Source organism: Eucalyptus grandis, chromosome 7 (assembly GCF_016545825.1).
Source record: "Eucalyptus grandis isolate ANBG69807.140 chromosome 7, ASM1654582v1, whole genome shotgun sequence".
NCBI classification, from domain to species: Eukaryota; Viridiplantae; Streptophyta; class Magnoliopsida; order Myrtales; family Myrtaceae; genus Eucalyptus; species Eucalyptus grandis.
The window spans coordinates 17,897,137-17,919,462 of record NC_052618.1 but is presented as its reverse complement, the minus strand read 5'-3'; the positions used below and the strand labels follow the sequence as shown (position 1 = coordinate 17,919,462).

The 22,326-nt window shown below is 38.0% G+C and overlaps 2 protein-coding genes across 2 annotated transcripts; both read left to right on the top strand.

Annotated features, from left to right (window-relative positions):
* Positions 1 to 16,349: 16,349 nt before the first annotated feature.
* LOC120295918 (B3 domain-containing transcription factor VRN1-like) lies at positions 16,350 to 17,003 on the top strand. The gene is made up of 2 exons (XM_039317531.1): positions 16,350 to 16,552; positions 16,785 to 17,003. The coding sequence occupies exons 1-2, from the start codon at positions 16,400 to 16,402 to the stop codon at positions 17,001 to 17,003; spliced, it is 372 nt and encodes a 123-aa protein (XP_039173465.1). The 5' UTR covers positions 16,350 to 16,399.
* Positions 17,004 to 17,077: 74 nt separating this feature from the next.
* On the top strand, positions 17,078 to 22,237 carry LOC104452869 (B3 domain-containing transcription factor VRN1). Its single transcript, XM_039316580.1, has 9 exons — positions 17,078 to 17,182; positions 17,535 to 17,634; positions 18,061 to 18,304; positions 18,851 to 19,020; positions 19,447 to 19,690; positions 20,240 to 20,409; positions 20,840 to 21,083; positions 21,622 to 21,791; positions 21,896 to 22,237. The coding sequence occupies exons 2-9, from the start codon at positions 17,605 to 17,607 to the stop codon at positions 22,163 to 22,165; spliced, it is 1,542 nt and encodes a 513-aa protein (XP_039172514.1). The 5' UTR covers positions 17,078 to 17,182; positions 17,535 to 17,604; the 3' UTR covers positions 22,166 to 22,237.
* Positions 22,238 to 22,326: the final 89 nt, after the last annotated feature.

Here is a 22,326-nt window from a genome sequence, read left to right as displayed (position 1 = left end):
GTCTCTCTGCGCCTAAAAATATCGAAAAAAGAACTCCGAGTATCATGAAAAATTAAAAAAGAAGGGAATAAATAGTAGCCAGCGAGCAGCAGCAGCAGCAGCACGAATCCGGCGACCGCCTAGATGACCAGACCAGCGACGACGAGCGCGCCGATCGCCACCGCCCCGGCGAAGCCAACTCCGTTGCTCACGGCCCCGTTGTCAGCAGGAGCGGGCGCCACGGCCGGCGGCGTCGAGATCGACGTCGGAGATCCCGGAGCGGGGCCCCCGGGGCCGGGAGACGGCGGCGAGGGCGGCGGCGACGGAGGCGAGGTGACGGTGCCGGCGGGAGACGGGGCGGAGGCCGGCGGAGGGGGTCATCGTCGCCGCCGGAGAAGGCGACGGCGAGGCCTTGGGCGAGACCGAGGGCGACTTGGACGGGGTGTGGGCCGGCGACGGGGGGGCTCTGCGCCGCCGCCAGGCCGACGAGGAGGACCGCCATTGCGGCCAGAGAGAGAAACAAGCTTGAGCCGGCCATGGAAGAAGAGGAGCTGGAGAAGAACTGCTTCTTAGAGAGAGAAAGAGGGAACTGAGACTTAGTGAGAGAAAATCCGGCGATCGGAGCGAGGGTTTTGGGTGCGATTCACGACGGAGAAGAGCGGCGGTATTTATAGAAGGTTTCGCGCTTCGAGTCGGTGCTGGGGGGCGAGTCGACCGTTGGATCATTATAATAATCGGGAAATTCCCGGGCCGATCGGACGGTCTAGATTCATTCGTCCGGCAGCCCATCGATCACGCGCTTTTCCGCCCTTAGCTGGGCTAGCGACGACAGTTGTGACGGCATCGCCGCCGCACACGTGGCGTCCGTAGGGGGGGGGTCCGGAGCCGTCGGATTGCGTGCTCGCCTTTAGCAACGGTCACAAGTCAAGCGGTCAACACTCGTTCAGGGGGAGAATGCCGTGCACGTTGGGTAGTATAACGTTAAAGCGCGTGTTTCGCGGCGCTATTTTAGGGAAATTAATTAATGAAATTTAATTTAATTGCCCGTGCTTTAGAGGGAATGTATTATATAAGGTAAGAGATTAATGCAATAATTCAAAAATCACGAAAAATTTCTGCCCTTTTTATTTTCGTATAGGGGGTGTCATTAATAGTTTTTGACCCGGCAACTTCCAATTGCATGCCAACTTCATAAAATTAGCAAGTTTTTAGAATCGGCCAATCAAAATTACATCTTGTATTAGCACTACCAAGAATTTTTTTTTTTTTTTGTAATTTGAGAAAAACAATTCTGATACTATTTGAGTATGATAATAAATTTTAGAATGCATGTGAAGCAATTTGAATGTAGTAATTCTCATCTTGGAACTCAAGATCGACGGCTTTTTTTAAGCCAAAATTCATTTTAAAGGCAAAACAGCATGAACTATGCCTATATTATAAAGAATAGCATGAAATTTAAAATGTTTCCCACAGGTGCACAAAATTAAGTTTTTATTTCAAAGTTAGCCCTCGTTACTCTATCTATTCAATCCGTTGTTAAATAGCTTATATGGCAGCTGAGGTGTCATTATACATCTATTTGATAGTTGAGAGGCCAAAGAAAAAAAGGATAATATTATTAAAAATCTCGTGGTAACCTATTTGACACATTTATCTTAAACTAATTTTCATTGAAAAAATTCACAATGCCGGTACCCATTTGACACATAATTCACCTCACATTTACTCTAAGTTAATAATTATCTCGTCAAAAACCCTAAATTAGTAGTCATGATCCAAATCTACCATCCATTAACATTCTATATAGTATATTGTTAGAACTCTTATCACACAATGATTGTCCAGCAGCCATGTTAGTTGGATTTGGTGTAGGAAGGACTCGATTGGACAAATTAAAAATTATTGGGACAGATTAAAAAAATCTCGAAAGTACAAGGATGGAAAGTAGATTTTTTTTGAAATAAAATTTGATCAAATATTGATGGAGTACAATCAATTTGATTAACGTTTGATCAAATTGATTCTTCAGCTCACAAAAAGCTAGCGACATAGAATTTCCATAAATGCAATCCAATTTTTTTCTTAATAAGTGTCAAGATTGTAGGTTTTTGTGAACCGAGTTGAACGGACCATCATTGTGAAAAATCATAACAACTACTCGAGAAAAGCTCCAATTGAGGCAATTTTGAAGAAATTGGAAAGTTTACAAATCACATCAATTTGTGAAATATGTAGTTTGTCCAACTTCATTTGTATCGAAATGGTTAAAATTTGCAATATTTAGAGATTCGCTTTGTTTAATTTGGCAAATTGGGTGCCATTGGAAAGCTCTTATGGCGTGCAACTAAATTGTACTATTCATTGTACTTTTTTTTTTTACTTATAAAGATTGATCATTTTGATTAAAAGTTGTTCAAATTATGATAAATAACTTTATGCTTATAGTGATTACCACATATGTCCATTCTACCTATGGTGGTCCATATCGAAGGTGACCTTAGAGAGATTAATGGACTTGAGGCCAGTGTCACTATTGAACACATACACACGTAGAGGGAGGGAGGAAGGGAGGGAGGGATGGACGGATGGGCGATGTGACCGGTGAGGCGCCACCTAAGATCGGAGGCGTGAGCCGTCGATGAAGTGAGAAAGGAAATTTGGATGAAAATTAAGGAAAAAATTGAAAGCTTTGTGAGATCAAGAGAATGTGAGACTTCAAAATTTCTCCAAATTTCCGTTTCTCCCCTTCCTCCGATCGCTCAAGCGAGTATATAGTTCTTCTAATCAGTAGAATAGAGGATCTTTGTAAAAACAACATTTATTTTGGTATCCAAAAAAGAAATAATTAAAAAAGAAAAAGCTAAAAGGTAAAGCATAGCAGAGCAGAGATGAGAATGACGATGTGTCTGCTCTTTTCTGTGCCCTCCTCTTCTTTTTCATTTCTTCAAGCCATTGTCTTTCACAGATTACAAGGCCCGAGGGGACGTTGGAAAACGCCGTACTGGATGTTCATATATCAAATCTACTGACAGCAAGGTAAGTGATATCGTAGAAAAAAAATGTATTAATAATCTAAAGGTGCAATTAAATTTTAAAATATTTAGAAAATTCAATTAAGTCCTAAAACATAAAAATTGGTGCAATTAAACTACTTAGTTAATTTAATCAAAGTAGAATGAACGGTGACTAATTATCAAATCTCACATTACCATAAGCGATGAGTAAATACTGTAATATCATTTTCTGATAGTTACGACTTGCCCAAGTACATGCCTAGGGTACTTAATATCATTACCGTACGAAAACATCAAAAATTAGTTAAATAGACTTTAGATCTAGATTTAGATTAGGAGAGGTTGAATGAGTATAGGAACTCCTAGATCTATATTTAAATTGGAAGAGAAGAACTTCCAAATCTTGATCTTGATTGGGAGATAAGAGCTTATAAAATTTGGAGAAGTTGTGTAACTACTTTTAGTGCAACACGAACTCACTGTATCTAGAGGTGTTAAAATGGGTCTTAAACCCATATATGACCCATTTAAATCATAAATGGGTCATATATGGGTCACTTGTTTGTAGATAATAGTAGTTAAATGGGTTTCATAACTAAAGGCTTAAGATATGTAGGTCTTAAATGGATCTTAAGTGGGTCTTAAATGGGTTGGATTAAGAACCCATTTTTAACCAAAACCTTATAATTTATTTCTTTTATCTTTAACTTTCAAAAAATATTTTTTATAAAAATCAAAATTATAATTATTTTATTTTATCTTTTATTTTTATTTCCTTTTTTTTTTTCCCTTCTCCTTCCTCCTTCCGGTGTCGGCACGGCAATGGCGGTGATCGCCTAGGCGAGCCTTGAGCTCGCCCGCATCGGGTGAGGCTCGAGCCTCGTCGATCCGGCTAGCCTTGAGCTGGCCGGTGTTGGGCGAGCTCGAGGTTGCCAAATGCGGCGAGACTCGACCTCACCGGGTGTCGGGTGAGGCTCGAGCCTCGCCGATTTGGCAAGCCTCGAGCTCGCCGGCCTCGGGCGAGCTTGAGTTCGTTGATCTGTCGAGACTCGAGCTCGCCGGCGTCGGGTGAGGCTCGAGCCCGCCGGCATCGGGCGAGCTCGAGGCTCGCCCGTGGCCGATCATTGGTTGTTGTCGTGGCCGGCGGCCGGCCAAAGAAGAATGAGAAAAAAAAAGGAAAAAAAAAAGAAAAAGAAAAAGAAAAATGAAAATTATATCTAAAAAATAAAATTTAAAAAATTTAAAAAATAAAAATAATTAAAATTCAATTTATAAAAATTATAAAAATTATCCATTAAATTTATGTTGTATAAAACTATTTTAGCAATACTGTTTTTTAAAACTAATATATATAATAAGCTTTATTAAATTTAGTTAAATTGGTCGGGTCGAGTATGGGTCTAAAATTTTGTATTATAATAAATGAGTTATAAACGGGTTAAATGGATCAATTTGGATCGGATAATTTATGACCCAACTTAAACCCGACCCGATCCACCCGTTTAACATGTCTAATTGTATTCCTCATCAATCATGTTTGATTTCTTGATTTAGAGGACCTGAAGCAATGTGTTGCTTCCTAATGATGAAAGTGGAAACTACATCCATCGAACAGAAAAGAACATCACAAACGTTAAATAAAACTAAAACTCAAGTGCTGTGGTTAAGCTCCATGAAGCTGGAGTAGCCATGGCCGCGTGCACCTTTCTATTTGATGCGCACTTCTTTCCGATTTCCCATGGTCACGGGTGCCGCCTATCAATTTTCGTCTACAACTCTTTTAATCTTTTTTTTCCTTCTGTAATGGCAGACGGGGTTGACACGTTAACATCTCTCCTTCCAAAAATTAAGGAAAAGTGAAAATGGACTTTTTCCATTAGTCAAATTGGGCAAAATTATCAAAAAAGAGCGTCACAACGTTAAATAAAACTAAAGCTCAAGTGCTATGGTCAAGCTCCATGAAGTTGGAGTAGCCATGGACGCGTGCAGCTTTCTATTTGACGTGCAGCTCCTTCTAGTTTTCCCACGGTCGCGGGTGCCACCTGTCGATTTTCGTTTACAACTTCTTTTAATCTTTTTTTCCTTTTGTAATGGCCGATATGGTTGACACATTAACACCTCTCCTTCCAAAAATTAAGGAAAAGTGACAATAACATTTTCATTAGTCAAATTAGATAAAATTAATAGGAAGCGTGACTTGATTGCATTAATTAGATAAATTTTAGAATTTAACTGCACTTTTAAATGTTTTAGAACTTAATTGTACTTTTACAATAATCTTTTTAAAAAGGGATGAGTCATCTTAAGTGGAAGGATCAATATCAAATCTAATACCGTTTAATTGTTTTTTGAGAGTTAAAAACACGTCAATACATAGGAATTTTAACAGCAAATGTTTCGTGGGAACTTACTTAACGGATATATATACACACACATTTAATGATCAAATATAGCATTTTCACTTTTTAGAAAAATAATTTCCCCATTGAAAACAGGAACATCCTTCGTTCTTCAAAAACGAGATTTTTCACATTAGCCTATGTACAGCCTCTTTAGCTACTCATTAACGTAATTTACGTATATCGGTATACTCACACTCATGACATGTTTTTTTGTATTACCAAAATAGTTATATCTATTGCAATGGTACTAATTCAGTTTATAATTTTTTTTGGCCAATTAAGTTTTAAACATTTTGTATTTGCGCTAGTTCAATTTATTTTGGTAGGTCATCACTGATATAAATAATTTTCAATAATATTTTAGTAATTTTCGAATAATAATAATAATAATAATAATAATAATAATAATAATAATAATAATAATAATAATAATAATAAATAATAATAAATAATAATAATAATAATAATAATAATAATAATAATAATAATAATAATAATAATAATAATAATAATAATAATAATAATAATAATAATAATAATAATAATAATAATAATAATAATAATAATAATAATAATAATAATGCCGGTTGCTAGATTGAGGCGATTGGCCAAAGGCAAGGAAAAGCTAGCTGGGGGAGGTTGACCTCACCTAGCAATGGAAAGGCGAGTCTTGCTAGGGGTTGATGAGGTTGCCTCAATTTGGCGGCCAGAGAAAGAAGGAAAATGAAAATATATAAAGAGAAAGAAAATAAAGGAAAAAAAAAAATAATTAAAATTTATTTACGTCGGCACTAACCATGCCACATTAGTGCTAGCCAGCAATGGACTAAATTTGCACAAATGTAAAAGATTTAAGACTCAATTAGCCAAAAAGAAAAGAGTCTAAGATTGAATTTGTAACATCCTCAATTTCGACATTTATTGGGACTAAGCTAGACAGGCCTTAGGGTAGTCAAACATTCCTAGAAAATAAGTGTGAACAAGTGTGAATAAGTATGAACAAGTGTGAACAAATGTAAACAAGTGTGAACAAGTGTGAACAAATATGAACGCATTAAATAAAGTGAGGAGAAAGATATCCCTATGGCTTAGGCCATTAATATCCTAGGATATAAGTGTGAATGGTAGCCTTTGAAACCTACAAAGGAGAAGCCACATGCAGCGAGAGAGAGAGAGAGAGAGAGAGAGAGAGAGAGGAGAAGTTCAAGACAAGTCCAACTTTGGACCAAGACAAGTCTACCTTATCTCTTTTGGACATTAACCAATAAATAACTGAGACAAGTGTCCAAGCTAGTATAGAGCCTACTTAGGATCTTGGGAGATAATATTGTACAGTCATAGATGATCCTTGATTCAAGGCGAAGTGAGAACACTGCTCTTTTCAACTAGAATTTACCTCATTTAATTTTCGAAATTTCTGGACCTTTGCTGTTTGCTAATTTTTTAGAGTTTTTTATGTTACAATTTGGAGAAGCTTGGAATGTTTCATTCACAAAATTTTTAAATGACATCCATATCTATAACATAATAAAATTTCAAAGATTTTTGTGAAGATTTGGATTTTGAAATGAGTCTCTTTCTCTTACCGTTGAATCTGCTCGATAGATGAATTTTTGGGTTGTGTTCAACGGACTGTTGCTCTTTTCACATAACGAATTTGGCTTGGATTCCTTCATGATATTTTTTTTCTAAGGTCTTCTTTACAACATATTGAAATTATATAATTTTTCAAGTCTGTTTGATAAGGTAATGGTATTGATTTCTAAAATTGCTCAAAACTATTTTTTTTTCTTAGAATGGGAGAACCACATGCCCAATGTGGCATCCAAAATCTTAGACAACCCTTGGATAGGTGATAGTCACCGAACCGTGGCTTTGCTTTTATTTTATAAGCATTGATTTGTATCTGTTCATTTGGAATAGTATTTCAATTTTATCCTTTGAACCAAAAGGATGTGATTTGATCTTGCATAAGAATTATATGCGCAAAAAATTAAAGAATTAGAACTTGAGGATATTGAGTGGGCCGTAAGAATTTGGAGTATATATATATGTGTGTGTATATACTTGTATATAAAGCAATCTGAATTTTTGTTATTAAGTTAAATTTGATAGAGATAAAATATAAAGGGAATTAGGGCCTTATTTCATGGACTCTTGGGCCCAAGAAACACCCCAAGGGTGTCGCACGAACCAAAAGGGGAGGGGGGAGTGCATGTCCTCCAACACTTGTCTTCAATGTTGCCACTTGTTCTCTTCTTTTTGCCATTTGTTCTCCTCATGAGAACACTTGTCCCTCCATGCAAAAAGGGAAGTATGCAAGTATTTAAACAACCAAAAAGAAAAGAGAGAGGGAGTGGCCGGTTTTGAGAGTGAGAGAGAGAGAGAGAGAGAGAGAGAGAGTTGTCGAGTGAGAGAGGGAAACCGAGAGAGAGGAGGAGGAGGCTGCGCGAGGAAGAAGTCCGCCTGTTCGTCGCCGTTTTGCCTTTGTTTGCTGCTGTTTTGTGCTTGAATCTAAGGCAAGTAGAGTCCTAAAACCTACCCTTTGCTTGCTGTAAAGTGTGTGTAGAAGATGATAAATCGTGGTTGTGGTAAGTGGTGCAGTTTCGGAGCTTTGGGAAGAGGTTTGTTAGTCATGCATGCTGTTTCTGGAAAATCAGCTTGACTGTTCACGAGTTTGGGGTTTGCATGCGACTTTTTATTTGGAATTTCACTTTGACCTCTTCATAAAAGTTGTAGAGAACATATTTAATTATAACATACTAAAATTTGAGACAAAATGGACAAGTATTGAGGGGTGAAACCCTTTTTCTATGAAAATGTTAGATCTGGAAACTGTTTTATTGACCTCTTGGTGATTTTGTGTGTTTCATGTCACTTTTCACTTGAAATTTCACTTCGACCTCTTCATGAGAGTTGTAGATAATATCTTGAAGATTAACATACTAAAATTTGAGATAAAAATAACAAGTTTTTCTTGGTGAAACGATTTTTCCTTTGAAGACGTTAGATCTGGAAATGTTGTACCGAGCTTCACTGATTTCGTGGACTATAAAGTGATTTTCTTTTGAAAATCTCACCTTGATCTCTTAATGAATGTTGTAGGAGATTTCTTGAGGTAAAACATATAAAAATTTCAGAGGAAAAGAAGAAATATGAGTCGGTGAAATTGTTTTTCTTCGAGAAAACCGGATCTGGAAAATATTACTTCGACCCAGTAAGACTCCGTGATTTTTATAAAACCATATGGTAAAAATTTGATCATATGTTCTTCATGAAAGTTGTAGTTAATATTCTGAGGAATGAAATAATGAAAAAATTAGAATAAATGAACATATATAAGTCGAAGAATCGAGTTTCTTTGAATGATGATAGTCTGGAAAAGATAAACCCGAAAACAGGAAAGTAAACTGGTTTTAACTTTTAATCCGAAACGAATTTGACTTCCGCTTATTCATGAAACTTGTAGCTATAGATCTTAACTACAACGTGTTAAAATTTCAGAATTTTCTGAGTCCATTTGAGGGTTCAATTGAAGTTATTTTTGAAACTGTGCATGGGTCATGTTAAAAACCCTTTTCAGTGATATATACGGATCTGTACGTATTCTGTGAAGCCTTGTTTGATGTGGTGCCCTTCACGAAATATATTTTATTAGATATTATCTACATTGTGGTAAATTTTCAGAATTTATTTCCATCGTTTGCTAATTTTCTAGAATTTTTCATGAATAGCATGCATTCTGTTTAAGCTGGAAGTTGTTTTATTTACTGTTTATTGGATTTATTATGCAAATCATGATGTCCTGTATTATTACTCGTGCAATGACATGATGACATTCATACATTTCATATGACATCAAAGGATTGATGGATTTTCATGAACTCAATGAAGTTTTCAAAACCATTGCATCAAATGATACTTTTCCCAAGGCATACTATATGATTTTAAAAAGGGCTGCCGCCAAATTATTGACATTGTTGCATCAAATATGAAATTGAAAATGAGATGTATGGGAATATGCATTGTGGTGATGAGAAGACCGTCGGAGTTGTGAGCCGACAATGCCCCGGGAGTGTCGGGATGTCCGGAATGTGGGGTTGCCGAATGCCCAGTGGCCTAGTGGCGTAATTCTGGAGGGTTCTCGGGAGTTTTGAGATGTCCGGTGGTATATGGTACGTAATTCCAGGGGGAGTGCCTGGTGATATGTCGGTACGTAATTCCGCAAGCCCTGAAGGTGTGTGCCGGGGGGATATCTCGTGATGCTAGTTGGGATGTGAGATGCCCGGAGGTGTGTGCCGGATGCACGGTTGTATTTTAAATACATACCCGGAGGTTCCTCGCGATGTTATGTTGGGTGTGAGCGATAAATTGTGGGATGCAAATATTGATTCTTGGAAAGAAAACTGATGAGATCCTTATGAAAGATAAGAATTGAAAGTGAATCATGTGCATGGGTGTATGCATATGGCATGATGCATGATCTGCTTATGAAAATAAATTGGTGTTATTTGACATGGAGAATGCGATCATGAAGGCTTGAATGGATCTCATGGTGATGCATGCTTGATAGCATAGATGATACGAATCATGGTGATATATGCACGGTGGCATTGCAAGATATGCATGACTGCATGGCAATATATGCACGACTGCATGGTGATGTGTGCTTGATAGCATGGATGATATGAGTGCATGGTAATATATGCACGTTGCATTGTGATATATGCATGAATGCTTGATGATGAGTGCATGGTGGTATATGCACATATGGTATAGGTATGCATGAATGCTTGATGATGATAGCATGATGATATATGTATGGTTGCGAGGTGAGGTATGCTTGATATGCATGGATGATATGTGCTTTGTTATGATGCCTTGATTGTTTTGTTTGACACAATGAGTAGTTTGGTGGATCTTTACTGCTGAATGGTTATACTCACCCCTTTTGGGGATTAACATTTCAAAATAGATAAGATACTGTTGCTGCCATTGCCACCGGTAGATGGATTAAGTGGTTTGATATGACCGCGAGGAGGAGGATAGCAAAGGAAGGAACTTTTGGACGCCGACACTGATCGATGGATTTTAAGTAGACGACTATTAGAGGAGATGTCGGTCATCTTTTGAAGTATAACCAAGTATAGAAAATCATGGCATTTTGATGTGACTAAAGATGTCCATCTGCTTTATGTAAATAAAAGTGTCCGGCTTTAACTTATATAAGATGTTTAGTTGGCGTGCATCATTTTCTGAATATAGGAAATGGAGTTGTTGGATATGCTTCCGTTACATGAATTGCGCAAGGGACCGATCTAAAAGATGTAAACCCCTAGGTTGTATGGACTCATTGCAATTGAAATTGTATCAGAGTGACATGTTATTAACGAAAGTGAAAGGTAAGCGAATCGTGGCGACCTTAACGGATCGGGGGCCGTCGAGGGGTGTCACATCCCTTTTTGGTATCAAAGCGTCATGTTATTAGGGAAAGTGAAAGGTAAACGAATTGTGGCGACCCCACTCGGATCGGGGGCCGTCAAGGGGTGCCACACCCAACTTGAAAGGGAAGGGAGCTACACACCTAACTAGAGGAAGATGTCAATCTAGAGTCTTCTTGGCTTGAAGATAAGAATGTATTGAATGCTTTTGGAAGCTAGCTAACTAATGAACTTAATGAGTCATATGCTCACGTGTTTAACTTGGAAAACAAGTCGTCCAAAGTTCAAATTTCTTGATGACCAAATCTTGGATAAATCTTAGGGTATGATGGCTCCCGAATATAGCCTTGATAAGTAAGGCAAAAAATCAACCAATTAGAAGAAGACATTAGGCATAAAGGGGCTTATGTGTCCCTTAGGCGTCATAGGCAATAATGAGCCTAGAGTGAGCCTCGGAGGATAAGCAAATAGGTGGACCAATCATAAGCCAACACCAAATGACCTAGGGCCAACTCGAGAAGATAGGTAGGACAACTCGTTATTTAGGCATTATCATGAGTTTGCAATAAAAATCTAAGAAGAGAAGGCCTATAAATAATATGAGCCCTCCTCACATTTTAAGCCTCGGCCTTTCTTTTTTTTCCTCTCCCTTCCTCCCTTCTCTTTCATGTCCCTCTCTTTTAAGTCGCCCTAGACGCTGACCAACTGCCAAAGAAGCATCTTGGAGCTAGTTCAAATAGTAGTAAGTAGATTTTCCTAACTCTTAGATAGGGTGATGTGCTACGCTTATCGATTTTAGGATCATGTCATTGTTTGCTTGTGTTGGTTTCTGTTGTTATGCTTGTTGTGTTTATATTATTTGTTGTTGCATTAAGTAAGTTCATGATCTCACATGAGTGTCGAGCACACTCGGATGTTGGGGAGAGGTCTCGATGGCTATGGACAATGCTAAAGCCTGAGCGAATGGTTCCAAGTCAAGGTCACGAGCCCAAATTGCATCCAGCATAAGTTTGATTTAATAAAACATAAGAGTCATTCATTAGTTCACCTTGCATGGCACGCCTTCGGGCCTTTTATTTGATTAAGTGTTTAAACATGAAATGAATTGGTTGATACTTGAAATGCATGGACACACGATGGACCTATATGCCAACACTCGGGGATGTTGGGTCATTGCCTGGGGTAAAGCCTCGACACTGTCCTGATATTGAGATCGTTGACAATGTCGGCCTGGGTGAGGCCGATGCTTGGGGGTCGCCTTGGATGTCGTCCTAATAATGAGATCAGGACAATGCTGGTTGCCAAGGGGGGACCAATGCTCGGTGTTACTAGAAGAGTCGATTAATTTCGACTAATACGATATGGAAAAGGAAAAAATGAAAGTTCATGTGTGGTTCATGGTGATTCATGTGTGATGCTTGCAAACGTTGGGTTTTAATATGCACTGTTAAGTCATTGCATCAGTTTGAGCATATGTTTGAATTGGGTCACTTAGTGTTTGAATGAGTTTCATGAGATGCGCACATCCCTTTTTATGACCGAAATGATCATAAGCCATGGATCTTTGGAAAGCTTGTTCATATGCACTAACTCCTTATATTTGATTCTTGAAAACATATAGACAGTTGAAAGCCTTTCATATGCATAAGCAGGCAAGGCACGAACCTTGCTATTGATTTGCCATTGATAAGTGGTTGGTGACCTTATATCCAACGATCGATGGTGAGATGTCCTCCTATAGGAGAATTAAGGATTTCTACTTACTGAGTCATCGACTCACTCTTGTTGTTTTCACCATTTTAGGTGTGTGATGGGTGAACCAAAGTCCAAGAAAGGAGTGAACTTAGCATGGGAGCCGCTTTTAGGAGCAGCTTAGTAGAGGAGTTAGGCTACCACAGCATTTTGATTGACTATATATGGAAACGAAAATAAGTAGCCTGGGACTAGGACGGGGTAATCAAAACAACTTTTGATGTGTGAATATATATGTATATGTTGCTTTTATTTGCTTGACTTGCATATATCTTGCCCGACTTCCATGTTTGTTTGTATGGAGATTGTTTATTATCGCTTCCACATGCGCTTAACTAAAGATAAAAGACTTTCGAGACGTTCGACGTTGCTTGAGGCGTTGATGCTAATCTGTCGAGTCATGCTCTCGTGCTAGAGATGGGACGGGGTTGTGAAAGAATTGGTACAATTACAGTAAATTTAGGATTTTATTTTTAATAATTTTTCCCTTGTCTTTTGATTCGCGAAATAAATTAATGGTAGAAAGTTTTAAAATGGAAATAAATAGTCACTCTATGCTACTAGAGCAAAGTAACAAGGGTGAGCGGCTCCATGTTCCATATATGTTTTACCTAGAATTTGAAACCTATCAATTAAAAGAAGTTTCTCTTTTTTGGAACTTGGAATGTGCCCTGCATATCTTAAAACCAATCCTAGAACTAGGGTTTACTCGGAGTTATTAATTGCATGATTGTAGTGAATTATCATTTTTAATGACCATCACTTATTATTATAATTCATCAACCATTATTTATATTTATATATACAAAAAAATGGAACATTAATAAAGTAATAGTTTCAGTCATAAAATGAAAGTTTAAACTAATGGTTGGATTATACATTTATCATCGAATATCATGAAATATTGCATGATCGCACGAAGACATAAAATAAGAAGAATGCAATAACTTGTTCTAGGTCCAGGTTTCACCAATTTAGAACTTGAAACTTATTCATTGAAACAAGTTCCTCAAGAATCTGAAACTTACAATGCATATCTTGGAATATAGAATTGTATAGATTCCCATTAGTCCAGTTCTTAGATTCTACTTTCTACATTAGAACTATGCTCTCACCTACAGAGTAAGGACACTAATGAAACAGCTATTTCCTAAATTGATTTGCACGATGAATTTGTTTAATTTTCAGTGGACTAGTTATCCACATGTATTAAAATGCAAGGGAAAATTAAACAAAACTCCCATGAACTTTGGAGGTTGTTCCCATTCGGTGTCCAACTTTCAACCGTTACATGATACCGCACTAAACTTTCGTTAACTCTACTTTTTCTGTTCGTATAGTCAGTGCATGTGGTTTTCGAGATGTACAAGTATATTTTCATGTTATTTTGTGTAGGAAATATTTCTTTTACCCTTAATTACCGTAAAAAAAATGAAAAAGATATAAAAAAAATTGGGAGAAAACTAAATTAAGAGGGAATAATAAATCAACGAAAATACTAAAAATATCAGCACCAACGTTAATAACAGTAAAAGGATTTTCCCTCCTTTTTAGTTTTTTCTTTGATTACAATTAGTTTTTTTTTAATCTAAAATATTTATCGTTTTACATATTCTAATAAAGAAAATTTTCACTTTTGCATTGGTTCCAGCGGCCATCCGTGGAGATCTTCTTTACGACCGAGGTTAATTTTGTGCAACAGTCAAGATTTTTGGAGGAATCTTGAAAGTTTTGCGAGTTCAATGTAATTTCTTCGAGATGCAATAAAGTTTTGGGAAATTGATATTAATAGTTTTTTTAACTTTAATTAAGTGTGTAATATTTTTCATAAACTTTTGATTTGTTCAATGTGATTCACGGAATATTAGTAAATGTTTTATTTAGCCAATATTATATGAAAATATTCAACATATTTTTGTTAATTTTAAATTAACAAAATCTACTAGAATAGAAAAAATATTCAAGGGATACATATTATTTGTGGCACGTATTTTTTCACTCACATCCACTTGCAAGTTGACATACGTCCACAATACCACATCAACAATAGATATGGAATTAATTAAAAAATAAAATAAATATCTGTCATTTGTTTCTCTCTTCCTTCTCCTCATTCACTCACAACTAGCTCTCTCTCTCTCTCCTTCCTCATCAATCCAGAGCCCTCTGTGTCCCATGCGTCTAGGTCGAGCCACCCCTTTCGTCATTAATTGAGGTTGTCTTTCTCATTGCTAGTCCGCATCTGCCTCGACCATGGTCGAAAGCTTTGTTGGTCCATGGCTTACCAGTCCAAATGTGGAGTTGCGTCTTCACATCTAGCTCGGGAATTGCCATGTTTGGAGTTGGCGACATGGCTCCTCTATGGCTGCGAACGATGTGTGATGGGTATAGGGGTGGTTCATCTTGGACGATCATTGCTAGGGTTGAGGGCTTTTATATTCCGTACAGATTCTACTTGGAACTTGGAACTTTGGAAGAGATTCCTTATTTTTTTTGGAATATAGAACCGATCTAATATAATTTAGAACCTAGAACTTACCCCGTCACAATTTGTAAGATTGATTCCAAGGTCTGTCTATATTCCATATAGATTATTAATTAAACGATTGCAATGAATTATCATTTTTAATAACCATAATTTGTTACTGTAATTCATTGATCACAACTTATATTTAGAGACATGGAGAATATATAAAAGTTTTAGTCATAAAATATAAGTTTAGACTAGTAATTCTAAATTATATACTCATCATTGCAAGCTATAAAATATTGCAAGATTGCGCGACAACATAGACCAAGAAAAGCACAAACTTCTTCCAAAATTTAGGTTTCATGTTCCACCTACATAGAACTTATAACTTGTCAAAATTGATTTCCTAAATTTTGGAACTTGAAACCTACTTTATATGTCTTGGAATTTAGAGTAGAAGTTTTACCCTATAACTATTCTTACCCCTAATCATCGCCAATGATGACCGTGGATGACAAGTCTCAATAGGCAACAAAGCAAAGAAGCTTTTTCTTTATAGGCAATGACATAAGCTTCTAGCCTTCTACGGCACAATATCTTTCTAGACATAATTTTATTTTTTAATTTAATTCTGCATGAATGGACACATGTCAATTTCTAAGTGGACCTAACAAAAGAATGCTTATTACAAAATATTGTTTTGTTGAAGTAATTATCAATATATTAAGTTTTAACCACCGGCCGGTGGCGTAGATGGTAAATCCTTGGCCCTCCCCCGTGGAGGCCAAGGTTCGAAGCCCTTGCGAAGCAGGGAGGTTAAAGCGCTGCGTGGTGACTTAAGCGTGACATCGGGGTGGTGGTTTCCCTGCTAGCGTCACCGGAGGGTTTACGGCGCACTGTTGGTGCAAGCTAGTTCTTCGTGTCCTAAAGAAAGGAAAAAAAAAAAAAAACAATGGACAGAAAAGGAAAGTCATACTCAAATTATTCAGGTAAGTATATATCTTAAATCGGTATATAATAGTCACAGTGTTGGTAATATTCTTCTGACAAGACATCGAATATCAGCAAAAGATAACAGACCTTTTTGTAATTTTCGCTTATAAAAGCTTGTAGGTTTTTCGGAGGCTTGGTTACCAAATCTAAAAAGTGTTATATGCGTAATCTCTTGACAAGATAGGAGGGACACCAAATCAGGAGACGCCACGTGTAAAGCTGTCGGTACAACTTGAAACAATTCAAAGACGAAAGCGCACGCTTCCATCCGACGCGCCAACTCCCTGCTCTTTCTTTCTTCTCGTTCTTGGGGAGTCGAACGGTCAGAGTCACCGGAGATCGATCATGGCTCGCCGTCGCCGTCACCACCGTCGCGGCCACGGTCGCCGGAGAGTAGAAGACGAAGGTGCCGAGCAGGAGGCGACTCCTGCCACTCCACCGAGCTGTCCTCATTTCTTCAAGATCATACTCTCTCAAACGCTGGAATCTGGAAAGCTCGTAAGTTCGTCCGCACTTCACAGTTCGCTCCATATCCATCGGCTATCTTCATGGCATTGTCGATTTTGCCTTCACCCTTATGCGTCTCTTTTGTTCTGGTTGGTGTCTTGCTGGAGATCTCTCGGCTCATGCTGTTCATCCAGCACGTCTCCTATTCTCCTGTTTTTCTTTTGGCGTTCTTGAGCTTGGTTTCGTGTAAGTGCAATGTGTTTACCGTGAGCTCTCGTCACAGGGAATCCCAAAAAGATTCTTGAGAAGACATGGAAAGGATCTCTTGGGTTTGGTGTTTCTCAAGGTTGAAGGCGGTTTAACCTGGCCTGTGAAACTAGAGAAGAGTGAGGATGGCATGGTTTGGTTGTGGAAAGGGTGGCGAAAGTTCATGGAGCATTACTCCATCGGTCTTGGTCACCTCCTAGTCTTCAGATATGAAGGGACTCCGTTTTCCGTGTGATAATATTCGACAAGAGCGCTTCGGAGATCGATTATCCCTCGAGCATCGGAAGCTACGGACCGAGGCCTGAGGTGAATTTCTCTCTCGAAAAGAGGAAGATGTCGTGGAAATCGAAGATTCAGAAGGGTTCGCGCCTCGTTCTAGGCCAAGTTCAAAGGGCTTGTCACGAGGATTCGGAGGTGTGACTTGCGATTTTCCAACATGTTCGGTTTCAGCATAACTCTCTTTCCTCAGTTCTTTTCAAGTTTGATTTCTTCAAAGTTTTTTAATAAACTTTCTTTATGTGTTGATGGATAAAGTATGTGGACAATGTAGTTGATTTAATTATTTCTAATGTGAAGGTGATGACAAATATACTGCATCAAGTTATTTTTACTTTGAAAATAGATCACATTACTTTTCAATCAATGTGAATGTCATAATAAGTAAATTGATAAAATCTAGTGCAGTTGTCATCTTTAAGTGCAGAGGAAATCAAACAGTTTAGATGCTGAGTAAGTCATCTTGAGCTGGTTTTACGTGGCTCTACAGGTCGAAGTTCTCTCACTGCCCTTGAATTAGCCAGCAAATTCAAGTCGGACCATCCATTTTTAGAGTGGTGATGCGACCTTCTTATATTCAGAAATATTTGGTAAGATCCCGAGCTCCATTCATCAGTGGCATACATTGAGTTCAAACTTGATCGCTGTCTCTATTTTGTCCTACGTTTTCGAAGTTGATTTAGCTTGTCTAGGAAACAACATGGCATGTTATTCTCCTTGAAGTATTCATGGCATGAGTCAAATTTTTAAATATGAATGATATCCATATCTAGTCGCAAGATTGATGGCTTCAGTTTTTGTCCAGGAGCATATATTTTGACATCTAGATGCGAAATTGCAGTTTAAGTGGTTATGATTAATAACTTCCATTGACAATTAAAAGCAGTTGATTAAAACTCCTGAAATTAGCAATTTTTATTATGAATCCACATCTGGGCATGTTTTTCTCGTGAGTGTATAGTCATTCTATCACCTTTCTTAATCATATTTTGATTGTTCAAACCCGTACTGGGCAGTGCGTTCCTTGTGAATTCTTCAGGAAACATGTTCAAAAGGACAAGCAACTTGTGACTCTTAGGTACTCAGACAGATCGTGGCAAGTGAAGCTGAGGAGCTATGAACACAGACGAATGGCATTTCTCTCTACCGGTTGGTCCTCATTCGTGAGAGAAACTGGTCTTCATGTAAGTGATGTCTGCGTGTTCGAGCTCATTGATAGGAATGACATTATGTTCAGAGTCTGCAACTTCAACAATGATGGTAAGGACCTGATTTATATTGATCGAGATGGACACTAGAATTGCCACTTTAAGCCGTCTAAATCATCTAGGAATTCAGTATTCCTAATTACAACTTAGTTGTTCAGTTTAATACTCACTGAATCCATAAAAAGTGCACTTTTATCTGTTTTTTCTTCCTTAGTTATTATCCTTCCAAGATGATGAATTTTTCCGTATGGTGTGTGAAATTCATAGTAATTAACTGCACAGTGCTATCATTGATGGCGCTACATCAAATCTAAATTTGGAGGTGTCAGTCACTTGTTGCAATATAACTTATGTTTCTGCTGACATTCTTTCTATTCTTAATCTGTTTTCAAATCCTAAAAAACCTTTAAAGAAGCTGCTTCTTTTTTGATTATGAGATGATGATTTGGGAGGTGTAAAATCTACTTGGTTACATTTTCCGGGATGATGATGAAAATGATAATCTATATTGATATGAGATCCTCGTTAAATCCTTCCATTGTGAATTCGTGAAAAGTTCATATTGGTGCTTATGAGATTTCTCCTCTTTGTGGTGCAGGTCGGATTGAAATCGGACAGTCTCAATGTCAAGAGAGCTCTTCGGAGCCATCTTTTCATGGTTCTCCATGTTTGAGCCCTGTCACTGCTCATGAAAAAGCTAGTGGATTTGAATCGGACCATCCCTTTTTCAAAGTGGTGATGCGGCCTTCTTATGTTCGGAAACAATTGGTATGATCACGAGCTCTATTCTTCAGTGGCATACATCGAGTTCAAACGTGATTGCAGTTTATATGTCTTATATTTTAGTGTCTACCAAGTTGATTTATTTGTGTGGGAAACCACATAACTTGCTATTCTTCTCAAAGTGTTCGTGGTATGAGTCCAATTCAAATATGAATCGTATCTATGCTTGTCTCAAAATTGATGGCTTCAGTTATGTCCAGGAGCATATATTTTGACATTTAGATGCGAAATTGCAGGTTAAGTGGTTATGATTGGTAACTTCCATTGGCAAGTAAAAACGGTTGATTGGAACTCCTAAAACTAGGAAATTTTATCATAAATCCACATCTCGTGCGTGTTTCTCTCGTGAGTGTATACTTATCCTATCACATTTCCTAATCATATATTGGTTGTTAAACACCTCCTTGGCAGAGCATTCCTAGTGGATTCTTCAGGAAACATGTTCAAAAGAACAAGCAAATTGCGACTCTTAGGTACTCAGACAGATTGTGGCAAGTGAAGCTGAGGAGCTTTGAACACAGAGGAACGGCATTTCTCTCTAATGGCTGGTGCTCATTCGTGAGAGAAACTGGTCTTCGTCTAAGAGATGTCTGTGTTTTTGAGCTCATTGATAGGGATGACATTGTGTTCAGTGTCTACATTTTCAAGAGTGATGGTAAGGACCTGATTTATATTGATTGAGATGGACACAAGAAGTGTCACTTTGAGCCGTCTAAATCACCTAGAATTCATTATTCTAATGACAATTCCTTTGTTCATTTGGTCCCGCTGAATCCATAAAAAATGCACAATTTTTTTTTCTGTTTTTTCTTTCTAATAATGAGCCTTCCAAGATTATGAATTTTTTTTTTTTTTTTTTTGTGTGTTTAGTAATTCAAATGCGCAGTCACTGTCGTTGATAGTGCCATATTCATGTCTAATTGGGAGGTTTCAGGCACTTCTTGTTTTATAAGTTTTGTTTCTGCGGACATTCTTTCTATTTCCATTATCTGTTTTCCAATACTAAAAGAATCATTTAAGGAACTTTCTCTTTGTTGATTGATGAGATAACGATTTGGGAGGTGTGACATCTACTTGGTTATATCTTCTGGGAAGAGCATGAAAATGGTCATGCATATCGACTTGCGATCCATATTAAACCCTTCCATTTTGAATTCGTGAAAAGTTGATATTGCTTATGAGAATTCTCCACTTCGTAGTGCAGGTCGGATCAAAAGCAAACAATCTCAACACAAAGAAAGCTCTCCCGAGCCAGCTTTTCACTTTTCTCCAGGTCTGAGCCCGATCTCTGCTTTTGAGAAAGCTAGGAGATTTGAATCGGACCATCCCTTTTTCAAAGTGGTGATGCGGCCTTCTTATGTTCGGAAACGTTTGGTAAGATCCCAAGCTCTATTCATCGGTCGCATGCATTGAATTCAAATGTGATTGCAGTTTGTATTTTGTCTTAAATTCTAGTGTCTACCAAGTTGATTTAGTTTGTGTGGGAAACCACATGACTTATTGTTCTCCTTGGAGTGTTCATGGTATGAATCGAACTCAAATATGAATCGTATCAGTACCTGTCTCACGATTAATGGCTTCAGTTATGCGAAAGAGTATACATTTTGACATTTAGATGCGAAATTGCAGGTTAAGTGGTTATGGTTGGTAACTTCCATTGGCAAGTTAAAATGGTTGATTAGAACTCCTAAAACTAGCAAATTTTATCGCAAATCCACGTCTCATGTTTGTTTCTCTCATGAGTGTATCCTTATTCTATCACATTTCCTAATCATATGTTGGTTGTCAAACTCCTCCTGGGCAGAGCATTCCTAGTGAATTCTTCAGGAAACATGTTCAGAAGAACAAGCAGGTTGCGACTCTTAGTTACTTAGACAGATCTTGGCAAGTGAAGTTGAAGAGCTATGATCACAGAGGGATGGCATTTCTAACTAGTGGTTGGCCCTCATTCACAAGAGAAACTGGTCTTCGTCTAGGGGATGTCTGCGTGTTTGAGCTCATTGATAGGGATGACATTGTGTTCAGAGTCTCCATTTTCAGCAGTGATGGTAAGGACCTGATTTATGTTGATCGAGATGAACACTAAGAGTGTCGCTTTGAGCTGTCTATATCACCTGGGAATTCAATATTCCTAATTACAACTCTTTTGTTCAGTTCATTATTGCTGAATCCACAAAAGTGCACCTTTTTTTTTTTTTCTTGTTTTCTCTTCCTTAATTATGAGCTTTCCTATATGATGAATTTTTCGGTATGGTTTGTGAAGATCATGGCAATTCAGATGCACAGTCGCTGTCGGTGATGGCACCATATTCAACTCTGAATTTGTGGTGTCAGTCACTTGTTTCTTTATAAGTTATTTTTCTGCTGACACTATTTCTATTCTCAATTTGCTTTCAAATCCTAGAAAACCTTTTAAGAAGCTGTTTGTTTGTTGATTGATGAAATAATGATTTGGGAGGTGCGAAATCTACTTGGTTGTATCTTCCAGGAAGAGAATGAAAGTGATGCGATCCATGTTAAATTCTTTCATTGTCCTTGCGTGAAAATTTCATACTGGTGCTTATGAGAATTCTCTTTGCGGTGCAGGTCGGATTGAAATTGAACAATCTCAATTCCGAGAGAGCTCTTTGGAGCCAGCTTTTCACGGTTCTCCATGTCCGAGTCCTATCACTACTTATGAAAAAGCTAGCAAATTTGAATCGGAGTATCCGTTTTTCCACATCGTGATATTGCCAAATCATATATACACAAAATTGGTAAGCGGGAGCTGTCTTCTGTGCTTCGCTCATGAATTTGCATGCTTATATTATGCTCATTTTCAATCATACACTGGTTGGTCATCAAACTACTATATGAGCAGAACATTCCCTGGAAGTTCATGAAGACATACATTCGGGGAGACCGGCGAATGGTGACTCTTGTTAATTCGGGAAGATCGTGGGAGGTGAAGCTCCATGGCTATAAGCGCTTCCAGATTGCATTCTTGGCAGCCGGCTGGTCAGCATTCGTAAGAGAAGCTCGCTTGTGCATAGGAGATGCCTGCGTGTTCGAGCTCATCGATAGGGACAACATAGTGTTCAGAATCTCCATTTTCAGTAGTGTAAATAAGGAAGTGATCTGCATCGATTGAGGTGAATCAATGGAATTGTCGCGTATTAGGCTGTTTACAATGCCGAGAGGAACTCGAGAAACTAATTTGCCAGCACTAGTTCATGCCTCCCTTTCTCTGTTGCTTGACTAATTGACGAAGAGCTCGCTTCTGCTCGCTCACATTGATGTTCTTTTTTTTCC

Excerpts from the sequence above, each read along its gene's own strand:
- LOC120295918 (XM_039317531.1), top strand. The coding sequence starts at position 16,400 with ATGGCTCGCCGTCGCCGTCACCACCGTCGCGGCCACGGTCGCCGGAGA. Across the intron at positions 16,553-16,784 it reads CGCTGGAATCTGGAAAGCTC|GGAATCCCAAAAAGATTCTT; the intron begins GTAAGTTCGTCC and ends CTCTCGTCACAG.
- LOC104452869 (XM_039316580.1), top strand. The coding sequence starts at position 17,605 with ATGCGACCTTCTTATATTCAGAAATATTTG. Across the intron at positions 18,305-18,850 it reads CTGCAACTTCAACAATGATG|GTCGGATTGAAATCGGACAG; the intron begins GTAAGGACCTGA and ends TTTGTGGTGCAG. Across the intron at positions 21,792-21,895 it reads ATCATATATACACAAAATTG|AACATTCCCTGGAAGTTCAT; the intron begins GTAAGCGGGAGC and ends CTATATGAGCAG.